The 19,677-nt window shown below is 41.3% G+C and overlaps 1 protein-coding gene and 1 non-coding gene across 2 annotated transcripts; both read right to left on the reverse strand.

Annotated features, from left to right (window-relative positions):
- Positions 1–413: 413 nt before the first annotated feature.
- LOC145453732 (lysosomal alpha-glucosidase-like) lies at positions 414–19,677 on the reverse strand. The gene is made up of 24 exons (XM_080331714.1): positions 19,404–19,677; positions 19,178–19,309; positions 18,974–19,012; positions 10,811–10,858; positions 10,621–10,749; positions 10,458–10,564; positions 10,190–10,393; positions 9,372–9,517; positions 9,172–9,313; positions 8,966–9,112; positions 7,197–7,347; positions 5,704–5,942; positions 5,507–5,638; positions 5,161–5,271; positions 3,935–4,051; positions 3,541–3,625; positions 3,361–3,478; positions 3,066–3,234; positions 2,239–2,473; positions 1,911–2,067; positions 1,732–1,846; positions 1,511–1,675; positions 628–774; positions 414–567 (listed from the first exon to the last, which is right to left on the reverse strand). Exons 1-24 carry the CDS (start codon positions 19,636–19,638, stop codon positions 505–507), a joined length of 3,333 nt encoding a protein of 1,110 aa, XP_080187840.1. The 5' UTR covers positions 19,639–19,677; the 3' UTR covers positions 414–504.
- Trnal-caa (transfer RNA leucine (anticodon CAA)) lies at positions 4,629–4,745 on the reverse strand. Its single transcript has 2 exons — positions 4,708–4,745; positions 4,629–4,674 (listed from the first exon to the last, which is right to left on the reverse strand). It is a non-coding gene; the product is annotated as a tRNA-Leu (tRNA).

Raw genomic sequence — 19,677 nt, forward strand, 5'->3', positions numbered from 1 at the left:
AATGGCGAAAAGTAACTAAGTAGATCACAAAATATTACGAAGTAGAAGTAGCGGAAAATTAGATCTACTCGAGTAAGTGACCAAGTAGCGGAAAACTACTTGAGTACTTTAAAAAAGTAGAAGTACTTCGTTACTGACCATCTCTGGAAATGATATATATGTATCTATGTATGTATAATTGGCAAATATATGTAATGTATGTAATTTGTTAGTTTAGCACCGGTAGCGATGGTACTTCAATGTATCTTCACCTCACACAGGGATATTTAGATATTCCTGACCTCACATCACAATACTGCCATATTGCCCGACTTCGCGATATCAGCTTGTATGCCTGTAAACTATTCTGCTCATTGTGCTCGAAGAGATATTACGAAATGTCGGACTTTTCGATGTTTTATTGTTATCTCCAATTTTCAAAACTTTTATGGTGCTTTAATATTTAAATCCCATGAAAACTAGAACATCGCACCTTTATTCGTACATTTAATTCAACTCTCAGCCTCACCATTCAATAACAAGGGATTCGGAAAGTGTCTGCCCGGTGATTCCGGATGCCTCTACCGCCTAAACGAAGCAATAGATACATTGAAAGTGCTGACCAAATCAAACTTAATAGTGACTTACATTGTTGCTATAAGAGAACGTTACTGGTTGACCATTAATCTTCACAGACGAAGGACTCCCATTCACTCCAAAGATTTTCAAACTTCCAAGCTGCAGTGAGCTAGTATCAAAATTTGAGCCCGCGGTTCTGCTGGTCGTTAGTACTCCCTGTTGAATGGTCAAGAGATTGTATCGGGTACTGTATAGCCTATATGCAATGCAGTTGATCCTATCCATTCGCATTTTTATATCTCAGATGTTCAATTTGCATGATTATTTCGCCTTCCCCTGCTAATTAAGTCAAGTCATGTAAAATATATTCATTATTCATGTATGTCTAATGTTACCAGAGCCTGTAGACGATCGAGGTGAATTCATATGAATTGTCATTAATATCACGTCACAAATTGGATTTGAAAGTCATCAAAATCCAACAAAAAGATCAATGTGAGCTTAACCGAAATATGACAATATTTGTTTGTAATCAAAGCTACGTTTACGCTTGTGTGTATTCGTATTAGTTGTGTGTATTAGTTGTGTGTTAGTGTTCGTTGACCAGGTTTGTTCAAAATAAAAAAAAATTCTCCAAATTGTACTGGTCCTAATTGAGCCAAATTTGCTCTGCATCATTTTTGTAGACAACTTAACAATTTCATAGGGTAACTGGTAATATAAATAAAAATATAATAAATTTAAAATTTTCCAACTACAACAGCTCCGCTTCTACAGTTTGGAATTGAGCCAAATTTGTATCGCATCGTACTGTATCGTATAGCCTGTAAAATTTGAAGGAAAAGATTTTATTTTTGAACCGTCAAGCATTTGGTAAGGCTAGGTTTGATCACCAACTCAGTCAGCCTATTCTCAAAGATATCTTGGGCAGATAAAGTTGATGATGGCTTACATTTTGAACAGAGAAGTCAAGCAATACGTATTCCTGATTTTGTATAGAGTCTTTCACATCCAAGCCATCCCAATAGAAGCTACCGGCTGCACTACCAGTGTCGTCCAGGGCGATTATCAAGCCAAACGGAAGTTTCGTTGACTGTACCGTGTTTACGGCATGTTTCTGAAGGATAAAGTCCGTGATATATGCTACTGATCAGCATTGTAAGTGAGATTTACTTGAGTGGGTATAACATATCCGCCTCTTATATGAATAGGAATATGACCCACAGGTGCTGCCAGGTTTGCATAATCTCCTCGTACGCCAACCTCCTCGCCAAATTCAAAGTCGAACCTATAACAATCGAACGAAATTTCTCCCATCCGCACGGAAAAATTACAGCAAATAATTTGATTACCATCTTGCGTCTGGCATGTACGCATCAACACTGGTCACTCCTTCGTAGACAACCGGTGAAAAGAGAACTGCGTCACCCCACAGAAACTGCTCGTCTATATCATGGGTGGTGAAGTCAGATGTGAATTCGAACGACAGAGGTCTCACCACTCCAGTTCCTGGGCATTACAAATATGTAAAATTGAATTACAAGAGTACACAATAGGAAGAATTAGGTTATATGCAAGTATAGAGAAAGAGAACTGCAACGTAAGAAAAAATTCCCACAGCTAGTATATGCAACGCAAAGTAATAGATACATTGCCATATTATGTATTGTATGCCATCACCTTTAGTGTGCGCATGATAAAAAAGAGTGTACAGGTATGGCAGCATGGTGTATCTGATTTCCAACACTTCTTTGGCATTTGCAGCAAACAGGTCTCCAAAAGCTGCAGGATCTTGCTCTGAATATCCGAGTCCGTTATGATTTCTCGCGTACGGATAAAACGATCCCAACTCCATCCATCGCGCGCACAAGTCCTGGTTTACGTTTCCGTTGAATCCACAAATATCGGCGCCAACCTGTGTATGTTTCGGTGTAAACAATTATGAGGTTCTACAGAACATGCATGTAAGTTTTGGAATTCGGTGTCTTATAGTCAAAATGCATTAAATATTGATGCACGGCGCTCCCGACATCATAGACATACACATACTAACTAAACTAGTTCTTAACAAATACTATATATTAAGAATAGCCTACTATTTATTTAAAGCTATTAGGCAGTACTTCGAATTACAATGCGTACGAAATACTTATACTTTTTAGAAGTACTCAAGTAGATTTTGAATGCTTGCAGTACTTACCCAAGAGCTTATGCTTTTATACTGATACTTTTAGACCACTGCCACGTTTACTTATTTTTCACATCTTGAACTATGAAAAATAGTAAGTCGTTTTGATATAAGTTTGCATCACTTTCATGTGTGATATCGTCATATCAACCTCATGCAATAGCAATCACATTAATTGCTGAATATATTTTTCGAATATTGTAGCTATTTGTAGCGTCATTTGTCATTTTGCGTTAGTCGCGAAGACCTATCCTGCAATTACGAAAGTTGCGGCCACTGATTATAACTGTCACGGCAATTTCCCAAACAAAAGACCTACGTAGGGAATTCCGAACATGTTGAATTCCAGCATGCCAATGATAGAGTTCTTCAAATCAGTCCAATCGGAATTGTTGTCGCCAGTCCAGTGAGCTGAATACTTTCCTGAGCCAGGGAATGTGCTTCGTGAGACAACAAAAGGCCGTTTACCGGTAGATTGGTAGGCAGCGCTAAGAGAAAAATAAATGTCAAGAATCATATCATAACACGAAGTAGAAAGAAATGTATGCAACAATAATCGGCGGTTCTATAGGCTATATTAAACCAAATGCGAGAATTTCCATCAGAAAACTTACTCGTAAGTAGCCACCGATTCAAAGTAGCCGTACAAGTTGTGCGTATCATAATGTGTCCCAGCATCGTGTAGCATATCTGGGCACAAAGTCTTATCAGCAAGTACATCGCCCCAGATAACTGAAAGTACGGCAATGATTAGAAGTGAAATAGAGGGGAGTGATGTGTACGATTTTCCTTACGTGGGTGGTATGGTGGATAATTGAGGTTGTTGTCGCTGCATCCAGTGGTGCTACCCGTGACAAAGTTAGCTGGTTCGTTCATGTCCTATAAATTGGCGAATGATCAATAAATACATAATAATAATCAGCGATTCTATTATTATTATTTTAATATTTACAGAATTAGTTTCTGTATCATTATTTATATTTAGCGATGGGTCCAAGCCGAGGAAGACCGTAATCAAGCTTTCTGGTTTGAGCATTTGTCATTACAGCCTGTCTCGTAAAAATCGTCACTATTATAGTGCAATATCAATAAAATGGCCTGCCATTACAGGAAAATGTATTGGCTAACGTATTACATTGGGCTAATGCAGTTGGCGTTTGCAATTAAGAATAACCGCCAAATACTTACAATCCATATTCCGTCAAACGGTAGAGTGTCATGGAAGATTTCACATTCGTTTCCCCACCAAACATTTGCTGAACTTTTTGAGTAATCTGGAAATACGCTGTCTCCGGGGGGCCAAACCTACGAAACAGATGCGAGTGATTGTTATTATGAAGAAAATTCTGCCAGAAGTTATGCACATTTACCCATATATCAAGCGAAAGTAGGTGATTAAATAGTATATTCATATTGAAATGAACCCGAATATTTTCGGCTTTCGATCAAAGGCCATTAATTCTGCCATCGGCAAACATCTGTTGGATAATCCGATTTGTGCGAATAATTAACGAGACGACCGATTTCGAATCGTAGGGCGAGGCCGTTCACAATTCCATTTGTGTGCCTTGGAATCAACTTTTATCTAAATACACCAACCAAAACTCTGTCAACAAAAGGAGTTCGTGTACCACCTAAAAATAGTACATTGAACGCTCTCTCATTCGAAATTTTATGCTGGTGACGTCATATTTTGTGATACGATTGTTGATATACAATGTTCTTTCCAATTCTCTGCTAGTTGCTGACGATTACCCCCGACGAGTGTCAGCCGAAAATATTCGGGTTCATTTCAATATGAATATACTATTTAATTGTATATTGAAGTTCTGTACCTCCAAGAAGCTCTTCGAAAGTAGGTGAATATTTCAAAAGAAAAATGTGTCAGAAGTGGGATTCGAACCCACGCCTCCATTCGGAGACCAGAATCCTCAGCCTCGTATACGAGTAAGAGCTACGCCCTTGAGTCTGGCGCCTTAGACCACTCGGCCATCCTGACGACGAGATACAGCGTTCTAGCGAGCCAACACGATTACAAATTCTCTCAAATTCTGAATGGTTTGCTTTCTCGTCGTGACTTCGTCACAGCATTGTGTTCACTTCACAAACAGCTAGGATTGCATTCGTTTCTCCCGGAAATATATATAATTAGGCTGTATATATGTTTCAATTTTACCCATTTCAGGCGATGGGCTAATATGGTGGACAGTGTGAATTCACGACTCACAATAAAGGTTTATTCAGAAAGTATAGAAAGAATGTTTTTAAAAAGTTAGTCCAAGAAATCGTAAAACCGCATTGTTTAAAACCTCGAAAGTTAATTTTCAGCTCGTTGGCTCTACTTTTATGGAACATTTAATAATAAAAAAGATTATGGACAGGACTCAAGTTCGATATATTTATAAACAACCTACTTTTCCCAAAGCATCAGTACCGTCACTGTTCTTCACGTATGCATCTGCGGCTACTCCCCTTTCATAAGGAGGATAGGCACCAGGCGGGTCGTCGGCCGTCAGACACGGATCCTAGAAAGAAGATATAATTTGATGGAGAAACAGACTTTCTCGTCAGCAACAGGAAAAAATATTGCAATAGTAGGCCTACATACTATACATATATAATATATACTATAGGCATCAATGATAGCCTGTGAATAAAATCTGGACGAGCGGTTGTATTCACTGCCAATTGGAAGACAGGTAGCAGCCTATAGAATCTCTCAAAATTGCAAGGAAAATGGATTAAATAAGCAAAAGTTACCAGAATAATAACGTAGTGTTTCCCTCCCGCTTGGAGTTCTTTCACATAATTCGGAAGCCCATTATAATTAGTCTGGCTGATGGTAAAGTCCCTTTGTTCGTCCATATAATCGATATCTCCGTATTGCACATCCTTCGCACATTATCGCATCCGTTATTTTCAATAAATCTACTCGAATTACATTGAAAAGTTCTTACCAGTGGTATTCCGTACGCATCCATTCGGGCTACTGTCTCTTTTACCTTGTCTAAACTATTGTATCCGTATCGGCATAATTGGAATCCGAGCGACCAATACGGCGGTAAGAATGGCAAACCGATTGCCTGGTTGTACTGTTCGATGACGGTGTTGGGCTCCGGACCCAGAAACATGTAGAAGTCGAGAACGCCTCCGATCGTTCTATAGATGAGTCCAGGAGCTGGACTAAATGTTATATCTGCGAATATATAGATATAATTCATTCTTTTTAGTCACCGCTAATCGCAATGCAAGTTTTGCGTTTCGTTAAAAATTCGCAATTATGATGCTTTAATGCTGTATCATTTCACATAACAAAACCTGGTGGTGGCAAGAATTGATTGGTATATTCATAGCCTACATCAATTTTTCATTATTTGAAAATGATGTAGCCACAACATGAGACAACAGCAAACATGGAAGGTTATGCCTGTTGATGAGAGAATTCAAAAATATGAAATTCGGTCTGTATATAGAGAAACACGATTGAATTGGAGGTCATTTTTTTTCAGTTGACTGCTTCTTCGCGCCCCCTTCAGATTCTTTCACGCCCCCCAAGGAAGGCGTGCCCCACAGGTTGAAAACCACTTGTTTAAAGCATGTTTTCTTCAGCCACGACGTCACGAAGTTTAAATTGGGTTGCCACAGTGGATTAACATTGATATGGCTCCTTAAGAATTTCAATTGAAAGTAAAGGGTCAATAAGGATCCTTTGACGATAGAGGTTTCCGGCCCTTGTCATAAACGATTCAAAAATATGTTTGACCAGGACTATATCGTCATGCAGCATTTTTACGGTCGGCCGTCATCATCACCAGAACATCCATTCCCTTCCAGTGATACAAAAATATAACTGTTGAACCATCGGCGATTTCGAGGGTCCCAACCATTCCATATCATATACGTCGACTATATCTAGTTTAAGTCGTCCGAAGGCTCCTACTACATATGTTTACGAAAGTATTTACATAATTTTGACATACTTATACAACTTTTGAAAAAAAGTAAATGGCATTTGTCTAAAACACCATTTGCTATAAATACAACCCTAATTGTATCAGCACCAAGGTATGTCACGTGACCATTCACTTTCTCGTATCACGTTTTTATTATCGAAGTCTTCCAAGTATATGGGTATTTTGGAATACTTCGTTATAGAACTAACAAACGTATCCAATAAATATCTTTCTCTCTGAGGCAATATACTGCAGTCGTCGTACGCAATTAGCGAAAATAGTGTGTATTCACATCACACCCGTAATGTACGGGTGTGAATATACACCCGTGGTAGACCAAACAATGCCGAACGTATCTCAGACTTACACCACGGTATAAATTAAACACAACATTTTGATTCAAATGATGCGTGCACTTATTAACGTAGGATGGTATGCACTTACCATTTTCGCTTCGGCTGATCTTCGCGACCGTTACAGTACACAAGTATACCTACCTTGCGCAGCAGCATTGTAAAACAACACTCCATGAGAATTGGCGTCTTGCTCGATACCAATGTAGAACGGATGAACGCCATACAAATTGCCGACTCCAGCTGGCGGTTGATCACGAGCATACATTCCCCATGCGCTCCAATCGAAACTGTGCTGTAGATAAAAGTGCACAATCGCTGCATATTTATAACACTGCCCACTTTTGCTCTTGGCCGTTGGCCGTTGTAACACACCGCTCATGCAGGTGGTCCTTAATCGTATAAGCCAGGGTAGCATTTTGAGGTTGCCAGAAGGGCTATTTGGAAAATGATGATATTGATGAAAAGTTTAGTTTGGTCGTGTCACAATGTGAGATGCCTGAGACGGTCATATATAGTTGATGGGTGGAAAATAAGTGTATATTTCAGATTTACACCATAATGTGGAATCAGGCTACCGTAATTTTCAGGTATGAATATTGTGCTTTCAAACCCCTTACAATGGGTATAGTTGTTGTTTGTGGTATTCATGGTGTTTGTGGATTACTATGGTCAGGTCATTTACACCATGCCAATTTTCTTCATATATTTATTCCGTACCTGCCGACTTGTAGCACGGCCCACTTCTAGGTTTTTCATAAGACACCGCTTACACGGATGAGATGACGAGGAGGAGCGTAGATAAACCCCCGACACTTAGGTAAAAATTCTATAGTTGGTCTCGGTCGGACTCGAACCCGTAGCCCATTGGTGTTGCAGCTGTGGATTATCTCCCCACCGTCTTCCAATGAGTGAAATGTGTTTTACACACCAGTTCATATATCGATACGTCCCAAGGGGTGTAGTGTGTTCTGTTTACGTATATATACCACCTTTTTGGATTTATTGGGGTGTTACACGACAACATATGCCCACTATTCACTCCTGAGATATATCTTCATATGAATTGTTGTATTTGACTCATTCACACCCGTTTGGAGGGGTGGGAAAGTACAATTTGGTACCTGAAAGTGGCGTTACACCCAACCCCATGAGGGAAATCCGATGAATCCACCAATTTTTCGATCCATGGATTTACAGTGTAGCGATAACGAACACATGTCTGATGGGATGATCCATTCAATTTTGTCGTCATTTCTGATATAAGGATATGGGAACTGTATAGGAATAAGTTTTGCAATAGGAATACTCCTCCCGTTGGTGTTACGGCGGAAGACAGGATACGCTACTCGCCGCTACGAAGTTGGGATATTGATTCGATAAAAGTGATCGTGCAAGTGAGAGATTATAGTAGAAGTAGCGTCGTAAATTACTACCCAATCACAAGTAGTAGAAGTAGCGAGTTCCAAGACATGTCAAAACTACTGCAGGTGGGAGTAGAAAATGAAAGGTATGGAAAGTACTCAATTAAGTAGTTTCAAAAAGTAGATTAGGTGTAAGGGTCGCATATTTTAGAAGGTGGTAATCAATGAATAATAAAAGCGACGCAAAGTTATCCCAAAATTATTTTCTACTTTTTTAAAACTCCAGATTGTAAAAAGTAAGTTGTTTTGCCTATAGATTAGTCAAGTAGAAGTGGAAGTAGTGTAAAAACATAACCACATTAGTAAGTATAGAGAAAGTGCGCAAAGCCTGCTTTAGTACTCCGAAAAAGTAGAAGTAGGCTATACTTCGTTACTGACCATCTCTGATTCTATGTCACATATGACAAGATTGGTACCACGTTAGAATTGGGCTACCAATAATTCGTAGTAACTGCAAACGTATTGGATGGTATTGAATGCATGAATTACCTTCAGTTTACTATGTTCAGTTTCACCGAATCCATAGACGGTAAGATCTGGTGGAACGTAAGTGGAAATCTGGAGAAATTGGTCGCTAAACGTCAGTCCACCGAGTGAGGTGTCCCATAATATGGCTCCAGACGATTTTCGGATAATCTGTAACAGACAGATGTCAACATAATATCAACACACGTAATCAGAGATATTTGGTTCACCTGAAAAGAAAACGTGGGTTCGTTGTCGAAAACGATGTCGTACAGTGGATTGCTGGCCATGCCCCCGTTGCCTGCGTCGTTAATAGGAAATGGGACTTCAAAGCGATCCACGTTGTCCGCATCGATGAACTTCCAATGAACCCTGAATTAATATAATAAAAATCCCATTCGTTGTATGATTGCTCGGTTTCAGCTCGCACCTGTAGTCTGTATCGAAGTCAACTGTCAGGATTAAATTTTCCGCATCGTTTCCAAACAAACTGCCGGCTGAAACTCGTACCAGGGATATCATATAGCCAGTGGTAGTTTCAGTTGGTTGGCCGACCATTTTGTATCCGTAACTATCCTATAAGGAGAGTTTATCAATGTTTAAAAAACTATAGAACGAATTTTTCAGCTGACATGCGCAGCAAAGCTCATCATATTTGGATCAGCGCATTTGTAACTATTTGTTGTTCCATAGCTCTCACGCCAATCCATCACAAGATCCCAAAACACGCAGCAAAACGCTGACTTCCATTCCCTCCCGTCAGCTATTTATTGCCCAAAGCATCCTGTCCGTGAAGTCAGTTACTATTTCACAACGATTTTGATTGACAAGTGATTTTAGTACTTTTGTCCGACGGTATATCCGTTCATTATTATTTATGAGTGTAAACATGTATACTTTTTATATGAAAATAAAGAACTCTGCAAAACTAGCCAAAGTTGTTTTGTCTGTAATGGATTATGATTTCGATGGAGCATGCCGATATGATTTAAATGCGACATTTCAACGAAATTGGGTCATTGCCGAATATGAACTTGGATTTTACCGAATAAAATTATGAATTTGATTGTGATGTCGAGTCTAGATCAAGATTTCGATGTGGAAATATTGAATTTGCTCAGACTAAATTGAAGTAGGCTAATGAACTGCATGATATGTGTCATTGTCGTTGTAGTATAGCTTATCTATGTCCAGCGTCCTCGATTGTGTCTTGTGCGTTTTTCAAATTTCAAGAAGATGAAGGTTTACCGGGAAGTAGCACATCGGGGCACTCGCCGACTCCACTGATGCGAAAAGACATCCTCTACTCTCACATTCGGCGGGACTGAAACCGCCTTCTGGTATGCAGTTGACTCTTTCGTTGTCGGGAATGCCAGGTGGCAAGTCGGTGGTATTAAAAAAGCACCACGGAACTCCGTTAGTGTTACTCTCGCACCATATACAGCCAGCTTCCTGAAAATCGAACCGATAACCATGCTTTCCTAGAAAACTAGATTATTGTTGGCATTGTATTTACTTCACAACCGAGTTCACTAGCGCCTCCACCGGGCCAGCAGTCAATGCGTGCAGATTCCTCGATGGTTGTTTGACATCCAACATCGGGCGGGTTTGTTGTACCATCGGCTAAGAAAAAATTCCACGGATAAAGCAGTAGTCTCATTTAATCTTTTGTCACTAACAATGGATACACCAAGGATCACCAGTATTCGAGGGGCACCAGAGACAGCCCCTCGCTGCACATCCAGCTTCTGAAGAACCTGGTTCCGGAAAGCAATCTACCTTCTTCGAACAAGAGCAAGTGGAGCATCCTATAGAAAGAAATGCAAAATGGCAACTATTTTAGGTAATAAATTGGAACCATGCACTCACCATCACCTCCAGCAGCAGCAGTCGTCGTCTTCGTCGTTTGTGTTACTCCTACACAATTTTGATGCGTTAACGTGCATAATTATATACTTTGTGAAATAACCAACTCAAGTTTGTATAGCCTAAATATTAGGGTTACCATACGTCCTCTTTTAAGAACCACTGGATTACATTATTCTGTCCCAGCCCCAATACAGGTTACCAGCTACGCACACAATACTACCAGCTACCTTGTGAGGGACGGGCACGGTTAAACTATTCTCAAAGTAAAGAAATAGAAATGTCAGTTCTATCCCCCTCGGGGCAGATTTGAAGTATATGGATATCTATATCTATAACATCCTACTTGTTGCTTGTTGGTGGTGCATTTTATGGTAGACACTATGCGCTGTACTGTACTCCACTGTAGGGTCAGAAGTGCCGCACCCCAAAACCCCTAATTGATGGGGAAAGCTCGAAGGGGGACCAAAATTATTGTGTAAATAAACATCAATTATAGAGTATTTTGGTGAAACTATTAAAACTTGCTAATTTTCTTCGCATTTCTCGCGATTCCGTGTCGCTACATCTCTTGATTTTGTTATGAATTCAATACCCCAACCCCACCAAAGAAAATCGAATTTATAGAAATATGAAATTCGGGCCGGCCATTATCATTACGACACTCCGAGACATATGAAATATTCCGGTCGACTCCCGACATGAGACCCCACATTCGCTGAGAGAAAAGTTAGGCCGAAAATGACCGCCGCATGTTGGCCAAGACCTTGATATATGTATGTTTAATTTCCAATTGCCAAATGTTCAAATATGCGCCTAAATGGCAACCTGGCAAAATGATTATGCAAGAAATGTCAACCTGTGCGTCTCACCATAGGACCCGACTTTTATTTTTGCATGGGGTGGCGGCAGGCGCGTAGCCAGGGGGGTGTCGGAAGTCGGAACCCCTCCTTTTGAAACGCAAAAGCCCGTCCTTTTGAAATGACCATTTTGACGCTAATATTCAGTTGCAATTCAAGAAATCATATCATCAATGTTACGCGGGCCGCGACCAATTAGCGAGAATCGTCTGTGCACGCATATCGCATCGCACAATGTAACGCGACGCGATCTCCCGCTGAGGTGATTGATGAATTAGGTCATTGATTATCGCGCGGTCGGCATTCGTCGCAGGACTTAGCAGTAACACGGCGCGACAATTCTGGAACACGAAAGGCAGACAAGAATAATGATTAGCCTACAAACGCGCGCGGCTAATCAGTATTCCTCACCGCCAACACAATGGATTTATTTAGTATTGAATAGCTCGCATCGCGACAATTCGTTGCTGATTCAAACATGGATTTTGACTGCATTGCTGCATTTCACAATTTACGTTCGCATAGCATAATTGGATAGGCGCTGGAATAAATGACAGCTAGCAGACACACACAATAAAACACTGTTCAGCTTTGCGCTCCGAGAATATTTATCACAAAAATGGTTCACAAAATATTTGAAACGCGGCTTTCGGCCCTCACCGATGCAAATAATGCACCTTACTTTGTAGAAGGTAAGCGTTTATCTGGTCGTCAAATCGCGATAGGAGATGGTGTTTCTCAGAGCGAGCGATGGAATCTACGTTTCCAGAGTCGTTGGTTTGCTGAAATCAGCATCAGTACGCTATGCGAAATACATAGTAGTGATCAATTTTATCGAACTGTGCAATCGGCCAGCAAGGTTACGCTGATAACGAAATTGCAGACATGCCGCAAACCGCAACAATTACAATTACAGGGTGCGCTAGTCATACCTAAATACCCAGATTCGGCAATGGCAACGAGCACAATTTGTTCAAATGCGGACATAAGTTTTAATAAAAGAGATACATAAACATGAACAATATTACACTCGGAGATTGTTACTGTTTGGCGAAAGTGTTTCTGCTAGCGGTAGCAGGCCTGCATGCGGACGCGCTAAATCAAACCACCGACGATAGTGCACATGAGATATCGATGACCCATTTCGCATACAAATGATTCGAGATCGATAATACTTTAGATCAGTGGTTCTCAACCGCCGGTCCGCGACGACCTTGCTGCCGGTCCGCCAGGTATATTACACTTTTATACCTTAATTTAAAGATGAAATATGTTGAAAACTTTTCCATTGATAAAATAAATAAACCATCAAATTTCAAACTGATTCAAAACTTAGTGAGGTGACATTAGGGCTGGAAACATGTTCGATTTGACTTCAAGTTCAAGACGTGCATTTGACGACGTGCGGTCGACAAATACGAGCTGATTCGCTGAACCGTGCAGTTTGCGCGATCATTCGTTTTCGATTCATTCATTTTGTGCAGGATCGTAACTGAGCAACTTCAAACCCCTAAATCATTTCGCCAATGAACATAAAATTATAGATTTTTTTTTAAACATTTTTCAATTTTTTTTCGAAATATTGCACTTATTGGGTGACCTTTATAAAGACCACACATGATTTATAGAAATAGGCATTTCGTCGACAGCCGTTACCGCGCTACGATGCAACAACACATAATGAAGTTTAGGCTAACATGGTACCCCGAAAGTTGTGCCAATAAATTCGGCAACGAGACGACCTGGGACGAAAAGGACTTCCCTTTGTTGACCGAAAACTTCTATATAGATATAGGCTTGTCCATAGGGGCCTGAAGTGCTGGCGCCAAATTTTGCTGTCCTGGCAATCCGTGCCATCCCACAGAAAAAAATTATTTGCCTGTGAGAAATACCAATTTGGAATTGAGCCCGACTTTTAGTTTAGTACGTTTGGGCGATTTCAATATATATTCAATTCAGTATTTCTTTCACAACTATACATTCATAGCAGTAAAGAATTTATTGACTCGAATACTTTTCGTGTGCCTCTTATCACTATATTACAGACAGTAGGTCACGAAATAATGACATTCAACGAAGTAATTACTCCAACCGGGCCGCCTGAATATGTTCAATTATTTAAGTACGTGCCCTACACCTTCCAATACGACATCCCGCTCACTTTTACCGGTAAACCTGATAATTCTGAGACGAGGCGATACAAATTTATTGCAGTATATGCAATTACCAATATTATGGACCGATTCAGTCATGAATTAGGGAAAAATTTCGCGCTTGGCGCGATTTACATAATCTCTATGCCTACACTGAGTAGGCCTATAGAATGAATGGGCTCACAAGTACTGGTAAAAACATCCTTCCCAATGTGGGGTCGGGCATATACCCTTGTGGGGGCCCAAGACCAACGCCTTTAGGGAGTGGGCTGACGAAATGCCTTTTCTGCCCTGATGTTGTGGATGGCCGGTAGAGTTATTGTCAGGTATTTTTGTGCGGCGCATTGTATTCATAGTATAGGCTAGCCTATAAGTCTGGTGGTAGTGGGCAATGAGCAAGGTAGCACAACAAGGTTCTTGATTCGACTCCAAAACGCTTCTTCTCAGGATATTGTCGAAGAGAAGTAATTATTCGAGTTGGCGTGGTCGGTTAAACCGACGCCCTTCGGCGCGAAAGACTGTAAACGACTCTCGGCGGTAGCACGTTATCTTAGCAAGGCCATTTTACCTAGAATCAGCAGACTTACTGCCGTAAAATCACATGGATGCCATCATGAACATAACTAATTTCGATCAAAACTCTCTAAATCTGAATCTGTAGCGCCATATTCTTGCAGAAAACGGTTTCATACTTTATATTTTCGGTTGATATGAATTTGTGGAAGTCCGCCGGTCCGCCAAATATTTTTTTAAATTTTACCGGTCCGCGAGGTGAAAAAGGTTGAGAACCACTGCTTTAGATAACTAACCTACGATAAGTTAGTTATCTATAATAATACGAATTAGTGATTCGGCATTTCAAAAGAACGGGATTTCTAGTTATAAATGAGAAACTCCCTGGCTACACACTTAAGGTTTTAATGCCGACAATGCGCTGGTTAATATCATCCCGGGGCCTACGGCCTACGTATGCCCCGATCAGTCAGTCGAATTTGATCGTAGAATGGTGCGCTTTTAATTATCCACGTGTTATTGCGGCAATATGGACGCATGCGGCGACCTTATCAATAGGAATACATATCTCAAAGGTTTGAAATTCGATCCGCGGTATGGTTGCGCTCGTAGAGTCCGTCCAGCAATGAAGTTTATTTGAACATAGAAGGTTCCCGTTCAAACTAATCGAACAAATTCAGAATTTCCGCCACCGAGAATCTCGTGTTGCATCAATATTTGACAACGTAATTCAATGCCGTGCACTGCACAATACGCAGTATTAATAACAAATCCAACACTGACAAGTGACACCGAGGGAATACGAGTGTATAAAGCAGACAAGAATTAGTAGCCTACAGATGATAGCAAACGAGAACGCGCGCATTAAATCAGTAATTCTTCCAAGTCTGACATCGCGACAATTGTTTGCTCATTAAAACTACATTTGAGCTGCATTGTTGCATTTCCCGATAAAAGTTGGCAAAGCCTTGTTAGAGTAATAAATATGCGCAGTTTGCGCACTTTGCGCAGGAATGACTTCGAATTCGCAGGCATACCCAAACACACTGTCCTATTTCGCGCTCCAAGCCTCCAATTAAAGAGACTATCACTGAACTAACTCAAGAATTATTTTGTTAGCGAATATGGGCGCAAATACAATTTAATTAGGAGGAGAACGTGAATTCGCTCGTCTGGTCGAGAGAGGAGATGGTGTTTCTTCGAGCAAACGTGTCGAAATCGACGTCGTGAACGCGAATTTGCGTCGATTGTCTGATTACTAATCACGGATTACAATTTATTGGGGCGTTTCAAGCACTAGTTCGTCTGATTACCAGTGAACCCGTCCCTCGGTGAACCCGTCCCGTGAACCCGTCCCTCGGTGAACCCGTCCCTCGGTGAACCCGGCCCTCGATGAACTCGGCCCTTGGTGAATTCTGCCCTCGGGAAATTTTGTATTCACCGGCAACCCTAATATCCCACCTCCGGCAACCCTAATATCCTACCCCAACCCTAATGTACCCCCACCGGCAACCCTAATATCCTAACCCTAATCCTAATATCCCACCTTCGGCAACCCTAATATCCTAACCCTAACGTCCCCACACCGGCAACCCTAATATCCTAACCCTAATCCTAATATCCCACCTCCGGCAACCCTAATATCCTAACCCTAACCCTAATATCCTACCCCAACCTAATATCCCCCCTCACCCAACCCTAATATCCCACCTCCACCAACCCTAATATCCCCCTCCCCCGACCCTAGTATCCTACCCGAACCCAATGTCCCACTCACCGAACCCTAATGTCTTCCCCCCCTACCCTACCCTACCCAACCCTAACACCCCACCTCAACCTACAGTTGCAATAACGAGCAGACCACGCGTGGTTGATATGTGAGCACTAACAATCGTTGGGATATATTTTTCATCTGAACAAGTCACACACAATATACAATGCGATAAGACCCAATGCGATGTCATGAACAGATACGAGGATGTCGAACGTCGCACGTCCGCCCCTCGCCAAGTCAATTCAACAATGAGCCGACCACGCAATCGTGATCACGTGATCTGATCACTCCGTGACTGCGTGATCTACGCATGCCCCGACCTCCTTACAAGATCGACAAATCAGTTGATAATAATATTATTAGTTTATTAATTCATATTAATACTTGTTAATACACTTAATTTCAAAATTTCCCGAGGGCGGAATTCACCGAGGGCCGAGCTCATCGAGGGCCGGGTTCACCGAGGGACGGGTTCACCGAGGGACGGGTTCACGGGACGGGTTCACCGAGGGACGGGTTCACTGGCAACCGTTCGTCTTCGCCGACGAAGCTGCGCTCGCGCGCGTATCGGTTAATGATAAGTAGTTGGCATTTACGCGCTATTTACGGTAATTGACAGCGCCGATGATTTGAAATCGCGGCGGGCGTTTAATCCTATTGTATGGGGTGGCCGCCACCCCATAACTCGGCGCCTATGCGTCTCACGAAAGGTTTTTTTTCTTTTAGTCATAATTCGGCGATTCCAGTATTTTCTGACTATATAGCAGGCGGGACGTCACGACATATGAACATTCAACAGAGCAATTATTAGGGAAAGTTTTTTGTTGCACTAAAATCGTGAGAAAGTTGCATTTAATTTACCAAAAGTTGCGGTAAAAAGTTACATTTATAATTTTGGAATTATTAGGGTATGAGATACTCGAAAGGTTCCGTTGTATAACACAGATTTAGGATTTGTGGGAATCTGCTTGTTTCGTTTCTTTGTCGCTATTCAATCGATTATGCACCCACTTTTATGTTATTTAGGTGTGAAGGAAAGGAAAGGACGTAGTTTATTTTTGTCCTTGATGTTTTTTTGCGGCATATACACCGACTCATGATACACATACACACGATCTGCGCATATGTATACCATGAGTGCATATGCCGCTGGACAAGGAAGTGCAGATATAGCCTTTACGGCTTTCTAAGTCATGCACCACCCCTCCATGCTATCCCAGTAATGCATCAGCGCCAAGCAGGGAAGCCATGGATACCAGTGTACTAATTAATTCTAAGGTGTGACCCGGTCGGGAATCGAGCCCACGACCTACCGATCACGATGCCGGACGCTTAACCATTACGCTATCTTGACGGCAAGCAGCATTCGCTGTCAGCTCCTGCTGGGCTGTCAAATTTGGTGCTTTTCCATTTCACGGACGTCTTGGCGAGACCGCCAAAAATTAATTTCTTTGCAGATACGCAACATGAAAATGACGCAATGCGGAAGTAATTTTCCGCAAAAAGCCAAAATGCGAAGCGGCCACTCATAAAACAAGTCAAATACCATACCCCAAACCCTCTAGGTCCGCAAAATTGACCATAAAGCCATTGCCGCAAAATCAAGTGTTCGTGAATTTAACAAAATTAATTGCCTGAAAAGATGTCCCAGTGAAAATATAATTCTCGGCGGTCTCGCCTGGGCGTCCATGAAATGGGTAAGAACCTCAAAATTAAACGACAGTGAGTCAATCAAACGATCTGTGTAGATATAGTTCAGGCACTGTCGTGCGGAGCTAGGGTTGCTGAACTTCCAGCTTACAAAGCATTGCGTCACGTCAAAGATAACATTAAGATGCAGCTAATCGATCACATAGCTGTTTGTTTAACAAATCAAAGAATTTTATATCGTGTTTCGTAAATCAATCCTTTACATTTTGCGCAATACTTGATAAAAGCTCATTGGAAAAATTTAAATAGTTGCAAAACGTTGCAATATAAAACTCCTCCAAACAGCTTAAAACGCCATACTACATAAATTCTAAGTATTTAGGAGGCTCCCGGAAGTTTTTAAAAAAAGTTGCAAAAGTTGTAAAAACTTGCCCTAATAATCAATAATTAAGAACGACGGGCCCCCGTATAGATGTATTTAACGATCGTATCTCATTAACATTAGGATTACCCTACGTCCTCCTGTCGCCCAAATGTCATCCTTTTTGACAATTTGTCCTTATCTTTTTAGCTTAAAAGACCACGAATAGATCGAAATGTGAGCCGAATTGCCCAGAGACGGGTATATTCAGGGAGTCGAGTTTAAAAATGACATTTTTTTAGTCAACAGTCAACTCACCTAACATAAACTAGAAACGGGTATTTCGGGACCAGCATTTTTTAGTCAACCCAATAAAATTTGCTGCATGAATTTCAAAATCACCCGCTATTGTAACTTTTGCAGCCTGGGAAATGTGTCCTCCTTTCCGGATCCCAAAATAGGGTAACCCTACGTAGCACGCCCTAAGTTTTCGAAGGCACCATTTCGTTTAGCTCTACTGGTTAATTTGATCACGTGGGCTGAAAAACAATTCAAAAGATATGCAATTGCTGCTATTATTGAAAAAACCTCAATCATGAATTTGAAAACTTCTTCGTGCATGACACGCCGTGCTGCCCTACAAATTTCTGGAAGTCTATAGTAGCCGTAGCACGGGGAAGGGGCTTCGCCCCTCAGAAGTTTGGATGATCAGTCTATTAGGGGCCCGAGACCAACGTTTTGGCGGGGCCTGTCGAAGTGCTGTCGAAGTGTCGAAGTGCAGGGCCGATCAGCACTTCGACAGGCCTACAATTACATTTTCAATGCGGTATTTATGCATGTATAAAACCAAGTTACCGTTTCCGGGCGTAGTCCAGGTCTCAGAGTCGTCTTCACCTGGAAATAATACCACGTAGAACATTGAATAAAGTTACGTAAAATACGCTATTCTTCTCATTTGTAAGCAAAATGATAAAAATAAACAAAAATGCTACTTGTACTCGTAATTGAAGATAAATTTAACTTTAGCCACGTCTGAATATATGTAGTGACGTAACTTACCATAAAAACACCAAGGCTCGCCTGGAATCTGGCTCTCACACCACAAGCAACCTCTATCCAGGCAACTCACAGCATTTGAACCAGGTTCTGGGTAGCAGTCGACTTTATTGTTGCAAAAGCAGTCCACGCATCCTGATATCATAATGTATCAATTATATGGCGGTAATTCATTGACAGGCATCGACAGGCATCACACACATTGGCAGTAGTTCCAAGCCACATGTACCTGATGATGGCGTTGACTCGTAAAAACACCAAGGGTATCCCTGTGGGTTATTGAAGTCACTCGTTTCGCACCAGTAGCATCCCCTACTATTGCAAGTGGCTTCTGAAGCTCCGGGTTCCGGATGGCAGTCAATTCGCTCACTTTCCGAAATTTGGACTGGACATTGTGCTGCAGAGTATGCGGAAATACACCTCGTGCACACAGCTAATGCCAGATATACGATAAGTCGTTTCATTGGAAAAATCTTGCGCCAATCGAGAGAGTACCGGAATGT

This window comes from Botryllus schlosseri, chromosome 13 (genome assembly GCF_051294905.1).
Source record: "Botryllus schlosseri isolate E-star chromosome 13, Bs_hap1, whole genome shotgun sequence".
NCBI classification, from domain to species: domain Eukaryota; kingdom Metazoa; phylum Chordata; class Ascidiacea; order Stolidobranchia; family Styelidae; genus Botryllus; species Botryllus schlosseri.